This window comes from Oryctolagus cuniculus, chromosome 6, assembly GCF_964237555.1.
Source record: "Oryctolagus cuniculus chromosome 6, mOryCun1.1, whole genome shotgun sequence".
NCBI lineage: Eukaryota > Metazoa > Chordata > Mammalia > Lagomorpha > Leporidae > Oryctolagus > Oryctolagus cuniculus.
The window spans coordinates 131,806,419-131,828,051 of record NC_091437.1 but is presented as its reverse complement, the minus strand read 5'-3'; the positions used below and the strand labels follow the sequence as shown (position 1 = coordinate 131,828,051).

At 36.0% G+C, this 21,633-nt stretch overlaps 1 protein-coding gene across 11 annotated transcripts in view; it reads right to left on the bottom strand.

The window, feature by feature from the left end:
- Window positions 1-21,633, bottom strand: part of OXR1 (oxidation resistance 1) — an 825,596-nt gene that overhangs the window by 85,491 nt on the left and 718,472 nt on the right. For all 11 annotated transcript variants that reach the window (XM_070075402.1, XM_008255816.4, XM_008255818.4 and 8 more), the window contains 3 exons: window positions 17,737-17,844; window positions 16,737-16,850; window positions 4,223-4,375 (listed from right to left, as the gene is read on the bottom strand). In XM_070075402.1, the coding sequence (XP_069931503.1) occupies window positions 4,223-4,375; window positions 16,737-16,850; window positions 17,737-17,844 (375 nt within the window). The remainder of the gene's footprint in view (window positions 1-4,222; window positions 4,376-16,736; window positions 16,851-17,736; window positions 17,845-21,633) is intronic.

Sequence of the window (21,633 nt, the reverse complement as noted above, 5' to 3'; positions counted from 1 at the left end):
ATGGAAAGCCAAGACACTCTGGGGAAAAAAAAAAACAAAAAAACAAAAACCTAAATGAAAGATCTCCGCGAGTGAGATCCCAGTGGAAAGAACGGGTCATCAAAGAAGGAGGTACCTTTCTCTGAAGGGAGGAGAGAACCTCCACTTTGACCATGGCCTTGTCTAAATATGATCAGAGTCGGTGAACTCAGGGGGCTTCCATAGCCTTGGCAGTTCATGACAAGAGCCTAGGGTGGTTACTGAGGCCATAAACAAGAATGTCAATTTGTTAAGTCAACAACAGGAGTCACTGTGCACTTACTCCTCATGTAGGATCTCTGTCCTTAGTGTGCTGTACATTGAGATTTAATACTATAACTAGTACTCAAACAGTATTTTTCACTTTATGTTTCTGAGTGGGAGCAAACTGTTGAAATCTTTACTTAATGTATGCTAAACTGATCTTCTGTATATAAAGAGAATTGAAAATGAATCTTGATAAAGGGGAGAGGGAGTGGGAAAGGGGAGGATTGCGGGTGGGAGGGAAGTTATGTGGGGGGGGGGGTGGTGGAAGCCATTGTAATCCATAAGCTGTACTTTGGAAATTTATATTCATTAAATAAAAGTTAAAAAAAAAAAAGCTACAAGCAGAAAAAGAGAAAAAGGCAAGAAGAGGTGAGCGCTCCCAGTGAGAAAGCCTTTATCTACAGATGGTCACCATCAAGCTTTCAGCTGAGTACCGCTGATCATCCATGTGGTCAAGCTTCCTTGTCACAGGATGAGAAACAGCACTCAAGAGGAGCAAAGGAAACAATTCTCCAAAGTCCAGAGTAGCACAGTTTATGTTCTCTCTAATCAGACCAAAATATCCTTGTATAGGGGACTTCAAAAAGTTCACGAAAAAACTGAATCAAAAGATAAGTTTATTTTGGTGCAACTTAAAAAAATCCATGCATAGTTTTATTGTAATATGTATTCTCCATGATATGCATAGGATTTCATAATTTTTGCAGCAGAATGAATTTACCTTTTAATTCTGTTTTTCCACCCTCATATTACAGGGTCTCAGAATACTCAAAAGGATACTGTCTGAGTAAAGGGGCAAGCAGGCTATAGACTAAAGGCTTTTCTGGCCCTAACAAGATGTCAAAAATAGAAGAAATTATGTGCTAAAAAATACATGTGAACTCCACTTTCTGTTTAATTCTTCTATTAAGTTAAAACTACTGTAACATTAAGAGGAAATATTCAACACATAGGTTGACACAAAAGTTAAAGATTTTTTAAAAAGCTTTTATATGCACATACTTAATTTTGAAAAGACATCTAAGTACAACAGTATCAATTTAAAAACAAAATGAAAAATAAAGGCTTTTTTCAGGCATACAAACATTGAATTTATTACCACCTATTCTGCTCTGTAAGAAATCTAGAAGGAAATCTTATTAACGGAAAATGATACCAAATGGAAATCTGGATCTGTCCAAAGTAATGAAGAGAAAAGGAAATGACAAATAAATGGGCAAATATACTTTCTCCTGACTTACTAAATTTCTTTAAATTAACATTTGAAAGTAAACCTGGTTAACAATGTTATTTTTGGAATTAAAAACATACACAGAAATAAAAGTGGTAATAATAAGAAAACAAAGGCCAGTGGTGAGGAAGAAGATGAACGCATACTGTTCTAAGAATTTTAGACTACATGATGTATGCATGTATGTATGTATATTACTGTATACTACTAATTCATACTACATGGTGTACATAGATTGTTACTTAAAGTGAGAATGTGATATACATGCATTAAGGATACAGACTATAAATTCTAAAGCTGCCACTAATAATAGTCCTTTAAAAAGCTCATGGAAAACAGAATTAAGTTTAGGGGTAGGAGTTTTGGCACAGCAGGTTAAGCTGCTGCTTGTGATGCCTATATCCCATATATGGGCACCTGGGATAGAGTCCTACCTCCTCTTTCAATCCAGTTTTCTGCTAATGCACTTGGGAGTTGGGACATGATGGCCCAAGTACTTGAGTTCCTGTTACTTGTGTGGGAGACCTGGATGGATTTCCTGTTCTTGGCTTTGGCCTGGCCCAGCCCTGGCTGTTTCTTCCTTTTTGTCTCACTCTGTCTTTCAAATTAATAAATAAAAAAAATCTTTAAAAAAATACAGGGATAGAAAGATTTTGGTGCCCCCTCAAACATTCACACATACATATAAAGCATTTTCAAAAATGTGTAATATGAAAAACTGCATGGATTTCAAAATTGTTTTGCATCAAAATCAACTTATCTTTTCAATGCATTTTCCATGAACTTTGAAAGCCAACAAGGGAAATAAAGTGATTGCTTTTAAAATCCCAATGCAAAAGAAGGTAGAAAAGAGGGACAGTTGGGACAAATAGAAAACAAGTAACAAGACAGTAGATTTAAACCTACTCATATTAATAATTATACTAAGAATGCAGAGATTATCTAAGGCAGCAGGACTCAACTGCATACTCCTTACAAGAAATCCACTTTTAAAAGGCCCACACTAAAAGTACAAAAGAATGGAAAAAGATAAACCACGCTAATACTTATCCAAAGGAGGCTTCAGTGGCTTTATTGGAATCCAACAAAATAGCTTTCATAGCAAAGAATATTACCATGAATAAAAAGGGTTTTTCATAAATCAATTTATCAAGACATAATAAAAATCTTGAACTAGTTTTACACCTAATAGCAGAGTTGAAAACACATAAACACTGACAGAATTGAAAGGAGAAAATCCACAGTGACAGATACTTCAATGTCTTTCTGTCAATAGACAGAAATCAGTAGGGACACAGAAGGTCCAGCACCCTGGCACTGGTGCTGTGGCAAAGAGGATAAAACTACCACCTATGGCACCGGCATCTCATATGGGCACTGGTTTAAGTCCTGGCTGCTTCACTTCCAATCCAGCTCCTTGTTAATATGCCTGGGACAGCAGCAGAAGACAGCCCAAGTACTTGGACCCTTAACACCTATGTGGGAGGCCCAGAAAAAGCTCTGACGATTGGGACCATCTGGGGAGTGAACCAGCAAATGGAAGATCTCTTTCCAGTCTATTCCTCTTTCTCTGTAACTCCACCTTTCAAAAAAAAAATCTTAAAAAAATAAAAAAAAAGAAGACCAAGCACCACTATCCAATGCGAGTAACCAACATTTTTAGAATATGCTACTCACCAACAGCAGAATATACATTCTTTTCAAGTGTAACTTAACTTTAATCCAGAAAAACCATATTCTGAACAATAAAACAGGCCTCAATAAAGTAAGCCTTCAAATAGTAGTAAATTATGTTCTCTGACAACAGGGAATCAAATTAGACATTAGTAACAGGAAGATGACTGGAAAACCATTAGATACTTGGGAACTAATTAAAACACTCAAATATTCCATGAGTCATAAAAGAAGTCAAGAGAAAATATTTTGAAATGAATGAAAATGAAAGATTTATGGGTATAGCTACAACAACAGAACATGGGGGGAAATTTAGAGCATGTATTTCAAATACTTGTAATTTTTGTATTATTATAATAATAGTATTTCTCACGTGACTTCTGAAGTCAGTATCAAGTTATTGCTACTTTCAAAGCAAAACTTGGGAGTTAATTTTCCAATTTTGTGTTTCATGTTAATATTTTCTTTGTAGAGCAGCAGTTTTTGCTTAGAAAAGCAGCAAAGTTTCATACATAAAACAGATTTAAATTAGGTTTAAATTCTGAGCATGATAGGGAGATCTTGGACATACCAACCTCTTCAGATTTTTTTTCCTGTAGGACCATCTATTTCACAGGCTTTTGTTGAATTGATAAATTAAAGACCTTGAATATGTTCTGGCATGTACAATAGCTCCTAAATGAATATAAGCTATCTTCCCATTTGTGTGTTACACTAAATTTGCAAAAAGTTAGCACTTCAAATAGTCCTCAGCAGAGGGCTTTTTGAAATATTTTAACAACAGGAAATTAGCTGTGCCTATTGTTTTGAATCTATTTATACCCATTGCCTCTAAGAACTGCAACAAACCAGCGGACTCCAAATTACAAGAAAAGTTCCTACTAACTCAAATTAATAGCATCACCAATACTTTTTTGAAATGCTCCAGCAGTTGCTGACATTAATTACTTGAAATGCAAATTTCAAAATATCATATTTTAGTAACAAGTTAAAAGCATGATTAAAAGTTTTCTCTAAAGTGTCACTCATTACCTTGCCACTTGTTATATATTTGCAATTAATTTTAAGAAATTTCTCAGTGAATGCTTCTTCTTCCTCAGAAGTTGAAGACACAACTCGTGCAGGTCGAATACCAGTAAAAGCAGATGTGGCAGTTGCTTCTTTTGGGTGGGCTACATCAGGATTCTTTAAAAAAAAAAAAAAAAAAAAAAAGGCAATTCAGAAAGCTAAATCAAATAAGCAAATTACTAAAGTCAAATGAATAGCTTTCCCCAGTAACTGTTGTTTCTTTTTACCACACTCTGGAGGTCAATCAAAATATTGTTACTTAAAAATCTATAGGAAAGAAAGGCACAGCTTCCTTGTTCAGTAAATATCTCAAACACATTTAAAGTTACATTTTAAATAATTAAAGTTACAATTTAAATAATTATTTAATAGGAAAAAACATAGATTTGTGTGTCACAGTCAGTGATATGTTCTAAAAAATGCATGAGGCATTTCAGTCATTGTCTGAACAGCACAGAATATACTTACAATAAACTAAGGCGCTATTAGGTGATGCAATCACAGGACCACAGTCACACATGGGGTTTACCACAGACCTAAACTTCATTATGTGGCACATGGTAATGTTAAATACAAACCCACCTGAAGTCATCTCTTGCACACAGACACAGACTTGCCTGTGCAGCTTTCCCTGAATCAAGCCACCAGTCCATATAATATCCATGAGGTGTTGGGAGCAGAGAAAAGGTGATGAGCTTGTCAACAGTAACTAGGTACACAGAATCTATTCACCAAAAAGTCCTTTTAAACTTCAGAGTTCTTCAATACCATTTTGCTAAGTATTAGATAGATCATGGCTTCTTAACTCTTAGAGTGACATAGACCATTCTCACAGTGAGGTCTATAGACTCCCTTCTCAGAAGGTTTTGAATAGTTAAAATAAAATAGATTGTGAAGTAAAACAATCATATTGAAACAAATTATAGAAACATTAAAAAAGCAATTTTTGGAAATATATTTATAGATGTGTATATGTACTTCTTATTAATAAATAACAAGATCTATAGGTGACACTGACAATTATAATTTTGAATGTAACTGTTATTTACTGTCCATAACAACAGTTTGTGACACCTACAACAATTCTACAGTAGTCTGAAAGTGTTTGTGAGTTCTAGTGAGGACAAAGTCACAGGTATGCATGATATTACTCTGTTCTGCTACTTAATATTCTTCACTTTTAAAAAAACATTAGAGTTTACTTAAAACGTTTTGTTTAGGTTAACAAACACTTTAAATACTACCCATAACTCTCCCCAAGGCTCAGTATTAAAAAGCCTAGACAGATCCTTTTTAATCTTTGTTTTAAATACACTGACAAATGCAATGCATTCCTTATGAAAAACTGCACAGTGCCTTGTAGAACAGTTTTCACAGTAGAAAGGTTCTTCTGAGCTTTGCACTAAAATCTGCCATATTATAACTTCCACTGAATAGCTCTAATAGGCCTTCAGAAATAATAAACAAGACTGCCCCCTCTTCAATCTCACAGACTCTGAAATATCTGAAAAAGACTAAATCAAATCTTACCATAACTTTCTCCATACTAATAAATGGCTCGAACTCCTTCAATCTGCATGAGTAGAATTGTTAGACCTCTTTTACACCTCCTAAAATGGAGGACTAAATCCCTACTACTGAGCTAGAAACTAAACAGATGTCTGTTGAAGGAAGAACGAACTACTGTAGAATACTGCCAAGCAAATATATTTAATATTGTACAATTCAACTTTTAAAAACAAACAAACAAACAAAAAAACCTCAAATGAAAGCAGGGGTTTAAGCCTAGCAGTTAAGATGCAGGTTAAGACACTTCCATCCAACATCAGAGTGCCTGGGTTTGGTTCTGAAGTCCAACTCCTATTGGAGCTTCCTGTCAATGCAGACCATAGGAAGCAGCAGTTGATGGTTCAACAAATTGATTCCTTGCCACCGAGGTGGGAGAGATGGATTGCATTCCTGATTCTTGGCTTCAGCCCTGGACCAACCCACGCCATTTCATGCATTTGGGGGAGTGAACCAGGAGTGCTTTCTTTCTTGTTCCCTTGCGTGCTGTCACTCTGTCTCTAAAATTAAAAAGCAAAAAACAAAAACTAGGGGCTAGTATTGTGGTGCTGTGAATTAAGACTACTGGCATCCGTATTAGAGCACCAGTACTGGTTTCAGCTGCTCTGATTCCAATGTTTCCCTGCTAATGCACCTAGGAACGTGGCTCACACGCTTGGGCCCTTGCCACCCACATGGGAGACCTGGATGGAATTACAGGCTCTTAGCTTTGGCCTGGCCCAGCCCTGGACTTTGCAAACATTTGGGGAGTAAATCAGCAGATGGAAGATCTCTACCTCTAACTCTACCTCTCTGTCACTCTGCCATTCAAATAAATAAAATAAACAACAATTTAAAAACTCTGAAAAAAAAAGAAGAGAACTATCCAACATGGGAAGCAGGATACACAGAATGTATATGTAATACACAGAATACTCATAGAATAGCAGATGTCCTAAACAGCACTCTGGCCTCAGAAACAGCCCTTAAGGCATTTCGGATCTGGCTGAAAAGCCCATGAGAGTATTTCAGGCATGGAAAGCCAAGACATTCTGGAAAAAAAAAAAAAAAAAAAGAAAATCCCAGTGGAAAGAATGGGCTATCAAAGAAGGAGGTACCTTTCTCTGAAGGGAGGAGAGAACTTCCACTTTGACTATGACCTTGTCTAAATAAGATCGGAGGTGGCAAACTCAAAAGGCTTCCATAGCCTTGGCAGCTCATGACAAGAGCCTAGGGTGATTATTCATGCCATAAACAAGAGTGTCAATTGTTTAAAAGTCAACAACAGGAGTCACTGTGCACTTACTCCCCATGTAGGATCTCTGTCCTTAATGTGTTGTACACTGTGAATTAATGCTATAACTAGTACTCAAACAGTACTTTACACTTTGTGTTTCTGTGTGTGTGCAAACTGTTGAAATCTTTACTTAATATATACTAAATTGATCTTATGTATATAAAGATAATTGAAAATGAATCTTGATGTGAATGGAATGGGAGAGGGAGAGGGAGATGGGAGGGTTGTAGGTGGGAGGGAAGTTATGGTGGGGGGAAGCCACTATAATCCTAAAGTTGTACTTTGGAAATTTATATTTATTAAGTAAAAGTTAAAAAAGTAAAAATAAATAAAATTTATTTTTATGGGAAGTAAAAAAAAAACAAAACAAAAACAAAAAAACCTCTGAAATAGAATTCAATTTTAATGGCTACATGAGGGGTTGGCACTATGGGGTAGTAAGTTAAGCCTCCACCTGTGGCGCTCGTATCCCATATGGGCACAGGTTCAAGTTCCGGCTGCTCCACTTCCCATCCAGCTCCCTGCAGAAGGCTTGGGAAAGCGGTGCTGGATGGTCCAAGTGCTTGGGCCCCTGCACCCATGTGGGAGACCTAGAAGAAGCTCCTGGCTCCAGTCTTTAGATCAGCTCAGCTCCGGCCTTTGTGGACATCTGGGGAATGAACCAGAAGATGGAAGAACTCTCTCTCTGTCTCTCCCTCTTTCCGTGACTCTGCCTCTCAAATAAATAAATAAATCTTTAAAAAAAATGGTTACATGAACAAAATTCTTAATCTTTTCATTTTCTGATACAAACTAATAACTGCACACTCATCCTGTTGTCTCTAGCAGTTAGTCCATTGAAGAGTTTTATTATCATATACAAATTCTTTGAGTAAAGATAATTAAAAAAAAGTCAATATTAAGAATAATCTCAATGGATATTTATGAATACTTGCTTTAAGTAACTGTGTTATATGGACCACCTCATTCAATTTTTAAATCAATTATATGAATATATAGCAAAAACTCAATTTTTAAGGGAACTTATGTTTAGCCAAGTTCTACAACTTGTCAAAGGAGTAAGATGAAGCAGAGAAACAAATCCATATTTACCACGCATGAACTAGTGAGCTTAGCTGCAACACTACACACTTTCCATTTCAAATCTACCAAATGAGCAATAAACGTGCTAAAGAAAAGAAAAATAAAAACCAATCCACACAGATGCATCAAAAGGCTCCCTATAAGCCTGCAAAAAGTTATCAGCAAACTTGGTTTATTACTGCTCAATTACCCCCAAATACAATTAATAGTACTATTATCTACTATATAACTGTATTATTCACACACATAAAAAATTAGGGTACATTATCAAATAGTTTCCTTAAATGAAGATATAACTTGCTGAACTGGGGTTCCCTCAAAGTCTCAAATTCTACAACTCAGTATCTATAGCAATCCAAATTTGTTAGTTTAACCCTATTAAAAAGAATACACAAGTTAAGTTTAGCAATTGCTCAAAGTATGGCACAAAAAAGACAATTTCTTTAAAAGAAACCAAAGCTGTATGGAGGATTTCCTATCTGACTTCATTGTTAAGTTATATAAATGTATAGTATTCAAATATCAGTATCTCTATATGGCGGGTTTGGGCTGGTATTTATAGAGTCAGATTCTTAATGCTATGATACAGATGCTCCTTTGGAAACTTTCTGAGGCTTCTCTGTGTACTTTTGTTTAACTACCAAGGAAGGAAATGCATTTAAAAATATAAAGTTTTAAAAATCTATCTATCCAGCCTTAATAGTGCCCCAAATATTTAAATGAGAAACAGTAAAGCATTGTTAGAACAAATAATCCAAAAAGTTGGCTTGCAATTTATTTTGTAACTATGTATGAGGATGTATTAAATAATATGTTTTGTATGTTATTTTAAATTATCACCATGAACTAATTGGTAACTTCAAACTCTCCATTTTCCTTCTTACCTGGAACTTACTGTATTTTTGTGCCTCTATAATGGAACATTTGTACACATGTCTCTAGTAACTTACAGGTAAGACACAAGAAGTTAGTAGAGGAAAACCATGGTGGCACAGTAATACCATTTGTATTTACTTCACACAACATATATATATGATATATAATTTAAAAGAAAAGTCACTGTTAAAGCAATGTACATTATTTTCTTCATTCAATCCAATAGACCCAGGAAGTACCAATGTCTCCTATATATTATGTTTAAGCATCTCATTTAGAATTTAAGTTCCACTTCATAGGTTCATGTATTTGAGAATACTTAAAATCACAGCAGAATAAAATAATAACATACAAATTAAAAAATGAGAGAGAAGAAAAATATAAAGTATAACTCTAAACTATACCATTAGTGTTATACTAAGGACTCTCTGGATGTGGTTCTGAGCTTTTCAGCAATCAGGTCAAAAGCAAAGAGGATCAATTTTAAGTTTCATTATGGAAATGTTGTTCCCATTAAGACTCCAGAAGAAAATTCTCACTATTTTTTGTGATGTTACAAATACAAGAATTTCCTCTACATAAAGAAATGATTTCCTCAAACCTATATAAATACATAGTCCAACTACAAAGATCTATTTTTAGATTTTTAACCACAAAAATTTTATAAGACCAAGGTATGAATAAAGCTTAATCTATTAAAAAATGTTTATTACAAAAATATAGTACTGGGGCCAGCACTGTAACTTACAGAAGCAGGCACAGTGGTTTAACCTGCAGTGCCAGCATCCCATGAGCAACAGCTGCTACACTGTTGGTGCTCCAGCACTAAGGTTGTTATATATGAGTATAATTTGAATTATTAATATATTTGCACAGTATAAATTTACATAGATTTGTAATATATAGATTAACTATATGTTACAAAGTATATACTATAAAAATAGTTATATATTAAAATATGTTAAAAGCACAAAAGCTAAAATTATAATTTGTTAAATATATCATATATATTTTATATATTTGTATATAATAGATATTAGCATTTTTTTTCCTAATTTTTTTTGACAGGCAGTTAGATATTGAGAGAGAGAGACAGAGAAAGTTCTAGACAGTGAGAGAGAGACAGAGAGAAAGGTCTTCCTTCTGCTGTTCACTCCCCTAATGGCCACTACGGCTGGCGCTGCGCCAATCCGTGCTTCCTCCTGGTCTCCCATGGGGTGCAGGGCCCAAGCACTTGGGCCATCCTCCACTGCCTTCCCGGGCCACAGCAGAGAGCTGGACTGGAAGAGGGGCAACCGGGACTAGTACCCGGCGCCCCAACCAGCTCTAGAACCCAGGGTGCTGGTGCCACAGGCGGAGGAGTAGCCAAGTGAGCCACGGTGCTGGCCAGATATTAGCATTTTAACTTTTTTAAATATTTATTTTATTGATTTGAAAGGCAGAGTGAGAAAGAGAGAGAGAGAAACAGAGATCTTCCATCTGCTGTTTCACTCTCCAAATGGCCACAATGGCCAGGGTTAGGCCAGGCTGGAGCCAGGAGTCAGGAACTTCATCAGGGACTCACACATGGGTTGCAGGGACTCAAGTGACACAAGTGCCATCTTCTGATGCTTTCCCACGTGCACTAGCAAGAAACCAGGTCAGAAGAGAAGCAGCCAGGATTCGAACTGGCACCAATATAGGATACTGGAGTCACAGGCAGGGGCTGTTCTATCATAATGCTGGTCTCTAGTGTTTTTAACTTTAAGTTTCAGTACATAATAGGATACTCAAAAAGGATACTCGTGGAAAACAGGATTAAAGATAAATTTATTTCAGTGCAAAAGAAGTTGACATCCACATGAACTTTTTGAAGTATACTTGTATAAAGAAGGCAACTTCAACAATAGAGACAGAGAAGGGAAGTCTGTAAATTGCTGAAGTATGGCAAATGTGAGAATAATCCTTAAAGCATTTGCAATATTTAACTTTTTCAAACTACTGTGGTATTTCTAATTAAAAACAATTTTACCTTGGGCATGTCTGCTGGTACTCTTAATTAATGTCCACTTTTATGTATACAGGTATATAACTTCAAGATGCCAATTAATTATGTGATTAGTGTGATTAAGAGAAAGAGGTTTGTTTTACCAGAATTCATAAATATTCACAAGCTCCCCAACCTCTGTGAGAAATTGCCTTCACCCTTACATATATCTTCTAATAAGTGGAGGAAAATTCACTCAATATCTTTAAAACATCTTACTTGACTGAGAAAGTTTTATAAGTTCTATTTTTCTTAAAAATATGATATTAAATTCTACAACACAGAATCTATAATATAAATACTACAATCCGTTTGCAATTTTGTATGAAGCAATGCTGTGTTGCCCAACAAAAAGAAATGCTAAAATCCTAACCCCTAATACTTAAGAATGTAACCAGGTCATATAAGAGTACAGTGGGTCTTTAATCTGATGTGACAGTGAAGAGGAACTACAATGTGAAGAAACAGGGAGAAGACAGCCATATGACAGACACCCAATCAGAAACTGGAGTGATAACCCTAGAAGCCAAGGAACACTAAAGATTGCTGCCAAACACCAGGTAGATGAAGCAAAGGGCTCTCTCCCCACCTACAGGTTTCAAAGGGAACAGCAGTTCTGTGGATGGCTTGAATTCAGACTTCCAGCCTCTAGAACTCCAGATCATTAATTATTCTATTGTGGCAATTCACTCAGTTTGTGAATCTTTGCTATAGGAAGTCTAAGAAACTAGTAATTGTTAAGTTATGTAAACAGTATGACATTTTAAAAAGTCCTAACAGTCTTAACTACTGTGTATATGTTTGGGGAAGGGTGGAGACACGTTTTTATTCCCCACTTTCTTTTTTCATCACTTTAAACAATACTTCTGAATTGTTTCCCTTTAGTTTTACTTTGGTCAAGCACAAATTTCATAAATAACTTCCATATAATTGTTTATTATAAAATTCCTAGTTCCTACAAATTGTGACATACAATTTTAGAACTTATATCTCAGTCATGCAGTATCTATATTTGATAGTTCTTACCATTTCATCAGCTGGGCAGTACAAAGTACAACACAGAAACTAGACCTGCACTGCTAGGCTTTAAAACTCAGCTCTACCACTTACTACTCAATGTAACCTTGTGTAAATTACTCATTCTCCTTATGCTTTAGTTCCATCATTTTTAAAACAGGAATTTTAACTATAATACCTTTCTCATAGGGTTATTATAAAGATCAATGTTCTAAAGTGCTTATAACAAGAAAGAACATAGTAAGCGTGTTATAGGTAGAATAGTATAGTGATGCTTAAAAGGATGCTTAAAAGGAGCATTTAATATGCCTAAACTCCAGCACTACTTTGTATTCTCTTCTCCTTTAGGACTTCCTTTGTGCCTTCTGCACAAAATCTTCCCAGAATTTTTTTCCTTCAAAAGTATTATTTTCTTACCACTGTGTATACTAAGAAGGTATTTTATATAAAAGAAAATATTCTTCAAGTAGAATGTAAGTTTATATAATAGTTTTAAATCATTTCATTTTGGGGGACCAGCACTGTGGCATATAAGGTTAAGCTTCTGCCTGCATTTCCGGCATCCCATATGGCAGCGGCTTGAGTCCCAGCTGTTCTACTTCCGATCCAGCTCCCACCTAATGTGTCTGGGAAAGCAGAAGAACAGGGCCCAAGTACTTGGGCTTCTGTAGTCACTTGAGAAACCTGGAAGAAACTCCTGGCTCCTGGCTTCAGCCTGGCCCAGCTCTGGCCATTGCAGGCATTTGGGGAATGAACCAGCGGATGGAAGAACTCTCTCACCTTCTTTATTTCTGCCTTTCAAACAATTATTTCATCTTTTCACCTTATTTATTTATTTTTCTCTGAATATATAACATTAACAGTTTTAATGTAAAATGATATTATTATATAGAATAAACTTAAGATGCAAAGGGGAGAAACCAAAGTACAAAACAAAAGTGGGTTGTATGCTCATGTTTATAACACAAACTGAGATCGAAGGAATCTTAAGAAAAGATGACAATGCAAAGTTTCAACCATTATTATACTATATCTACTTAAACTGGTTAAATATTTCTTATCTGTTGAATTCAATTATTTATTGAGCAACAATATTTTCTGAATTACCAATTTCCAACTCAAAAGCAGTAACAAAGATGGACTCTGGATCAAGACTGCATGGGTTGGAAGTTGAGCTCAGCTATTGGCTGAGTGACCTTAGTTACAATTTAGTTAACCAGTTTGCTTTGGTTTGGTCCTCTGTATTAACAAGTATGATAGTATATCATTCAAGTTCTTGAAAAAATGGATGCTACATTAAGCTGAGAAATTTTGAGAGGTTTAAAATCTAACTGTTTACAAAGGGATGTAGAGTACACAAAAATCTAGGGCAAACAATAGACGTCTTATTATCAACCCTATTCCTAAAGAGATAAGGGAGTGAAATAGATGCTCTAATCTAGAGACAGAGTAAGCTTTGAGGAAAAGGTGGTTGGGTAAAAGACGAAATGTTGAAGAATAATTGATCACTCTGCTGTGACCAGATAAAAAGGAAGCTAGAAATACAATTATGTCCCATCTCATTCCCTCTTTCTTTCCCTCTTTTTCTGTTAATATTTTAGAAAGGCCCAAACCAAGTAAAGCAAGAGGGCAAGGGAGCTCAACTGATGCAGACACTGCTCAAACAATAATAGAGAAGAGGATGGGCTGGATCTAAAGGGGCAAACATACACACCCAGGCCAAGAAGTTATCTCATTAATCTGTTAGGAATAAATGATATGACTTTTAAAGTGCTTACATTTTGCTGACACTAGACAAATTTTAATTATTTTTATCCTTACTCTGATTCTGCCTCCTTGTTTCTTTATCCATATGTAAAGAAAAAATAGGGACAGGGGCGATGCTGTAGCTCAGCGGGTTAAAGCCCTGGCCTGAAGTGCCAGCATCACAATGGGTGCTGGTTCTAGTCCTGGCTGCTCCTCTTCTGATCCAGCTCTCTGCTATAGCCTGGGAAAGCAGTAGAAGATGGCCCAAGTCCTTGGGTCCGTGCACCCACATGGGAGACCCGGAAGAAGCTCCTGGCTTTGGATCGGCGCAGCTCCGGCCATTGCAGCCATCGGGACAGTGAACTAGTGGATAGAAGACCTTTCTCTCTGTCTCTATCTCTCTCTGTAACTCTTTCAAATAAATAAAATAAATCTTTAAAAAAGAAAAAATAGAAACAAAAAAATCATTTGTATGGATTCCCAAAGATATTTTCATGTGAAAACAAATTATTTAAAATAGCATTGAAACCTTTTATGTTAACAAAGCCAGAAACATAACATTTTAGGCCCTGTCACAGGCAAAGCTGGGCATTCAGGAAACCTATCAGTGCTTATTGGAAATATAAGCAGTTTCTAAGGAAAACATAAATAACAACGTGAGTAAGCATCATTTGATCAATGCAAAGCAAATGTAAATTACATCTAATAAAACAGAATACCCTTGCTTCTAAGAATATGTACTATAAAATATGTAGTATTGGAGACATAAACTCAGTTATTATAACACAGAAATACAGCACTTCAGACATGCAGAAATATTCCTTTATGTGACTACATTCTAAAGTACAGTGTTGCCATACTTATACAAAAGAAGACATCCAAAAAAATAAACATTTGTAAAAGACTCCATTTTTCAATCTCTCATTCATATACACAAAGAGAGAGAAAGACAGGGAGACAGTAAGAAGAAAAGTCCCTGGCAAGGAGAAAAATAGCTATTAGTAATATTACATTATTTTCTCCATAAAAAGAGTGGAAGAAAATGAATATTAGTGCTCAGAAGTAAAAGTTGAATACTAGAGATTAGAAACAAATAATTGTAGGCAAACCAACATCAGTAACCTGTGTTTTCTCAATCTGAGTAGAAGGTGAAGCCAAAAAGAAAAAGTATCCCCTATAGTCAAACAGCAGCACAGAAAAATCTCCCATAGGATTCTAGCCATTTAATGATGGAATGATAGCCTTTATCATGTAAACAATAGGACACCATGAATCTGAAAGTTACAATTCACATTAATTTACATAAAAAAGTTACAGAAATATGTAATTCCTTTCAAGAGAGATTGCCTTTTTATTTTATTTTTTTTAAATTTATTTATTTGAGAGGCAAAGTTGCAGAGAGAGAGAAAGAAAGAGGTCTTCCATCTGCTGGTTCACTTTCTAAATGTCCACAATGGCTAGACTGGGACTATTCAAAGCCAGATGCCAGGAGCTTATTCCAGATCTCCCACATGGGTGCAGAGGCCCAAGCACTTGGGCCATCTTCCATTGCTTTCCTGGGCCAATAGCAGGGAAATGGATCAGGAGTAGCTAGGACTCAAACTGACACCCAAATGGGATGGCAGCCCCGCAGGCAGAGGCTTAACTTACTACACCACAGTGCCAGACCCTCTAGATTCCTAACAAAATTATTAAATAAAATTTTGTTGCCTGACATTTATTTATTTATTTATTTATTTATTTTTTACGGGCAGAGTTAACAGTGAGAGAGAGAGAGACAGAGAAAAAGGTCTTCCTTTGCCTTTGGTTCACTCTCCAATGGCCGCCACGGCTGGTGCGCTGTGGCCGGCACACCACACTGATCCGAAGGCAGGAGCCAGGTGCTTCTCCTGGTCTCCCATGGGGTGCAGGGCCCAAGCACTTGGGCCATCCTCCACTGCACTCCCGGGCCATAGCAGAGAGCTGGCCTGGAAGAGGGGCAACCGGGACAGAATCCGGCGCCCCTACTGGGACTAGAACCCGATGTTCCGGCACCACTAGGGGGAGGATTAGCCTATTGAGCGCAGCGCCGGCACATTCATTTATAAATTATAACTTACAAAGGAAATGTAATTCTTAGAAATCCTAATCCACTATTTTAATACCTGAAAGAATGATTAAGATGATTAATTATTCTTTAAAAGGCAGTGTGTAAAAAATGAACTCTCTTCAAAGTTCTAAGTACTAGTGTATAAATGTTAAGAGAAACAGAAATAAAAATCAAGTTGGAGTAAGTATTTGGCCTAGAGGTTAAGATGCCTGCATCCCGTACTGGAGTACCTGACTCCCAATTTCAGCTGCCTGCTAACTAATGCAAATCCTGGGAGACGGTAGGTGATACCTCATGTAGTTGACTTCATGCCACCCACATGGGAGACCTGGACTGAGTTCCTGGCTACCGGCTTCAGCCAAGCCTTTCCCCTGCAGTCATTTACAATGCCAACCAGCAGATGCAGGAGTATCTGCTTTCTCTCTCTCTCTCCCCCTCTACCTCTACCTCTTAAGAAAAAATCAAATAGGACATGGATTTTCTATTATGATAACATCTGTTCATTAGGTAAAACTATTTGTAAATTAAACTATGTATGGCATTTATAAGATAGAGCTGATAAGTACCCTTTGGATCACCATCACCATTACCAGCAGTACCACCCAAGGTAAGTCAGTTTAAGCTCTCCGGTTTAATAATAATGTTTCACTTTAAAAACTGAGACTTTTAATTTTAAGAAATAAAATAAAAAGGTTAAATTCCATTATTTTACCACAGTCAAAGCAGGATGAAAAAATATGATAAATGCATATATAGTGAGATTTCTTCATAGCCACCTTTGAAGAGTACAACTACTTACACTAGTCTTATCAAATTCAGCCTCAGATGATGTTGGTGACAGAGGACTTATGGGGCTTAGAGACGGAGAACTCTCAACACTGGAGACATATTCAGGATCAGGAACATATAAAACCTGTAAGAAAACATTCATACAAAGATTTAGTCAAATTGAATAATCTTAAAATACACCATGAGCAATGACCTTAAGAAATAAATGGAAATAAGAAACTTCAGATTTTCAATATTTACTACCATAAAAAGTCTACAATTGATATTATATACCATTGAGATAGGGTAAGAAAACTAATTCTCATATACTATAGCTATTTGTCTTAGAAGACAACTTGGCAATAGCTAGTAAAATTAAAGAAACATATATTCTTTGACCCAGCAGTTTTACTTTTAAGAATTTACAGAAAAACTTACACATAAAGAAAAAACGGTTATATCCAAGTGTTTACTATAGTAATGTTTACAATAACAGAAGAGTAAAAGAGTCTGATTATTATTATGACCAAATAATGATACATTAATACAATGTATCACCATGCACACATGAAAAAAAAATCTGCTGTTGTTTAAATACAGCATTTTCCAAAAGTCAGTTAAATTTAAAGAAAAAGATTAAAAAAAATTGAAAGGCTAGAATATTTCTGGAAAGAGATAAAAGTAGCAACTGGCTGCTCTGGAAAGGAAACTAGAAGTTTCACATGGAAGTATCCCTTACCATAAAAAGTTAGAATTTTTAATCATATCCATGTACTACTTTGAATATTTTTATAAGTTATTTAAAGTTATATTTAAAAACAATTTATAATTATTTTCAGTATGCACTAAGGAATTCATTCAGACATTAATGGCATTTAATTTTCTCTTATAGAGACAATCTGATTTGTTCAAAAGCATACATGAAGTTATTCTTAAATTTTCTATATTATTAACTGTAGTGCCATGAGTACTTTTTACCCGGTCTCTTAATGCCTATAAATATCAATGCATTAAAAGAAAACAGATACTACCTGTCCAGTAACAACTGCTCGGGAAAATAACTTATTAAGTTGAACAAGTTCATTGGGTGTTGTATCAAACTTCAGGGCTATGCTATTCAACGAATCCCTTGATTCAACCTATTTAAAAGAAAAAATAACGTTTAATCTGTTAAAAGAACAACAACAAAAGTAAATTGTAACAGCTAATGCTCATTAATACATCTAGGGATCAATCTTACAATTGATTAATAAATAGTATTTTCATCATTGGAGGTAACTATTAAGAAATACTGTGTTTTGTTAACAAATGTCTCAATTTATTATGATACAGTACAAGCTTTATTAAAATACATGTGAGCCTCTACTTCAAGTAATTTCAAAATATAAAATGTAACTTATAAAACAAATAATTGTCATTTTACATTAAAAAAATCAATTAGTCATCACATCCCCTTGGAGTTCTCTTTGCATGCGACGTTATTGATAGCTCAGGAGAGAACATAACTAAATGGTTTTAATAAAAGGATTTAAAATCTGGCTGGAAGATAAATAGAAAAGGTTATATAAAAGATAAACAGTAGTTTAATATGGAACAACAAATGCAATAGAATTTTTTTGAGTATGGATAGCACACCACCACAGGCTCCACAAAAGACTTTATATAAAGACAAAAAAGGATCTGGGGCTAGTGCTGGCATCCCATGTGGGCACTGATTTGAGTAATGGCTGCTCCACTTCCAATCCAGCTCCCTGCTAATGCACCCGGGAAACCAGAGAGGAAAGAGAGAGGAAGAAGAGCTGGTAAGAAGCTTGTATAAAACAATAGTACACAAAGGCCTGCTAAAAGGATGCAAATACTTGAGCTATCTGACAGTGGAAAATAAAAGCAGCTGAAAAAGTAGGAATAGAAAAAAATGTGAATCTCACGCTATTCAGTAAATATAGTAACGTTATTAAGTTTGCCAAGAATATAATGTCAATGAAAAAATACAAATAAAAATAAACAAGGAACTACTTCCATTTGGAACAAGGAAACAGTCAGTAAAGTAACAATAAAAAAAGTAAATAGCAAAAATACCAGGGCAATGAAGCATAATGATAGCAAAAAAGAGTATAATTAGTTTCAGGACTAACATAGTAGGTTGTAGAAGTGAAATCAAACAAAGAAGGAGAGAATTTAAAAAATGATTGACAATTTTTCCATTATGTATTAATGATACAATTTCCTTAAGCAGAAAAAAACACAACAGGCAAGATAAAATATATCTAATATATCAGAGTGGTAGTACAGATCTATAAAGACAAAGAGGAAATTTTAAAAGCAACCTAAAGAGAAAAAGATTATCTAGAATTGAACAAAAAAATTTTTTCAAAAGCAACAGAAAGACAGGGAGAGGGAACAAGTTCTGATTAGAGATTAAGGCACTAGCATCCCATCAGACAGCCTGATGTTAACACATTTCTGGTCCCTGATTCCAGTTTCCTGTTAATATTCACCCTGGAGAGGCAGCATTAATAGCTCAAGTATTTGCATCCTCTACACATGTGGGAGACCTGGGTTTTGTTCCCAGTTTCCAGCATCATTCCTGCTCAGTCTTGGCAGTTGTGAGTATTTGGGGGAGTAAACCAGCAGATGGGAGCTTTTCCTCTCTCTCTCTCTTTCTCTCACTCACCCCCACCCGCCTCAGCCTCTCAAAAAAATAAATGAAAACAAACAAAAAACATAAGGCAATTAATTACTTATCTTCCAAATGTTGAAAGAAAAATAACTGTCAAACTAGAAATCTCTAAACAGATAAACTATAAGGAATGAGGATTCAATGAAGATTTCTGAGACATAATTTGACTCTCCAGTCTTAGAACCTCACTGAACGTACTATTATATAAACCTCAAGAAGAAAAGTAAAACCAAAAAGAAAGAATGATGAACAGAAAGCAACAGCAACAACAAGGCCACTGGATTTGATACATGGAAAATCACTGGAGGCTCTTTCACTACATAGGTACAGGGATGGTAAAATAATAATGTATAGTATTTCGATTAAACTTCCCATGAGAAATAATGATGTTTAATTTAAATTTAACTTGTCTACAGATAAAAAATGAACCATAAACTTCTGAATTCAAAACCCACAAATGGGACCTGCTTCTGCGGCACAGCAGGTTATGTCACCTCCTGCAGTGCCAGCATCCATAGGGTGCTAATGGAGTCCCAGCTGCTCCATTTCCTACCCAGCTTCCTACTAATGCACTCAGGAAAGCATCAGAAGATGACCCAAGTCCTTGAGCCCCTGCCAACCATGTGAGAGATGTGGAGGAAACTCTTGGCTCCTGGCTTCACCCTGGTTGCAGACATTTGGGGAGTAAACCAAAAGATAGACAATATCTCTCTATCTGTCCCTCCTTCTCTCTCTTTGTAACGCTTTCAAATAAATAAATAAACCTTAGAAAAAAAAGTGTTATAACTCTTCACAATCACATGATTACATGGGTAGATAACATTATCTTATGCCCTCTGGTTATAATCTTAAGCCTTAATAAATATTAAAGGAAATATCAAATTATACTACTCAGTCTTTTACTATTTGAACTTAAACTTCTCAATTTCTCAACTATGCAGAGAATGTACTTCAAGTATACTCAATTTAAGTTTATAATATGCTTTAGATGAAATTATTTTGGGGCCGGTCCGGTGCTGTGGCACAGTGGGTTAATGCCCTGGCCTAAAGCACTGGCATCCCATATGGGCACCAGTTCGAGACCCAACTACTCCACTTCCAATCCAGCTCTCTGCTATGGACTGGGAAAGCAATAGAAGATGGTCCAAGTCCTTGGGCCCCTGCACCTGCATGGGAGACCCGGAAGAAGCTCCTGGCTCCTTGGCTTTGGATTGGTGCAGCTCCAGCCATTGCACCCAGTTGGGGAGTGAACCATCGGATGGAAGACCTCTCTCTCTCTCTCTGCCTCTCCTCTCTCTGTGTAACTCTTTCAAATAAATAAATATTTTTTTAAAAAAATATGAAATTATTTTGATACTAGTAAATTTAACCTTACAAAGAATTATGTATTTTTTAACCTTTTAAAAATGCTTCAAGGGGCCAGGGCTGTAGCATAGAAGGTTAAGCCTCTACCTGCAGTGCCGGCATCCCATATGGGCACCAGTTAGAGTTCTGGTTGCTCCACTTCCAATCCAGCTCCCTTCTATTGCACCTGGGAAAGCAGCACAAGATGGCCCAAGTCACTGGGCCCCTGCACCTAATTGGGAGACCTGGAAGAAGCTCCTGGCTCCTGGCTTCCACCTGGCACAGCTATGGCCATTGCAGCCATTTGGGGAGTGAACCAGTGGATGGAAGATTCTCTCTTTCTCCCTCTCTTTCTCCTTCTGTAGCTCTGCCTTTCAAATAAATAAATGTCTTTAAAAAATACTTAAAAACTTAGACTATCAATTATACAGTATATGAAAACAGTATAACTTAAGATTTTGATAATGTGTTCAATTTTAAGGATTCATGGAAAATAACCAAGGTGCAAATGAAGACTGTAAGATTTCATAATGACACAAATGCTAAATAAATGTTTAAAATTGCTATCTTCTCTTTTAATAAAGTTAAATTAGAAAAACACAAAATAACAAAAGCATAGATAATGTAAGTACTTTACAGCATGTCAATACTATCTAACTACAATCATACTCAACCATGAAGCAATCCACACACCAAAACTGATTTCTCAGTTCGGTATCCCACAGTAACCAGAAATGTGAAAAACTAAGATTTGAAGATCACTTCAAGAACACTGAAAAAAACTGTATTTTCAGAGTTAAAGAAATCTATCAATAAGTGAACACAAATAACCCAACACCAGAGAACACAAGATGGACTTGGGCCATATCTTGCACTGCTTTCCCAGGTGCATTAGCAGGGAGCT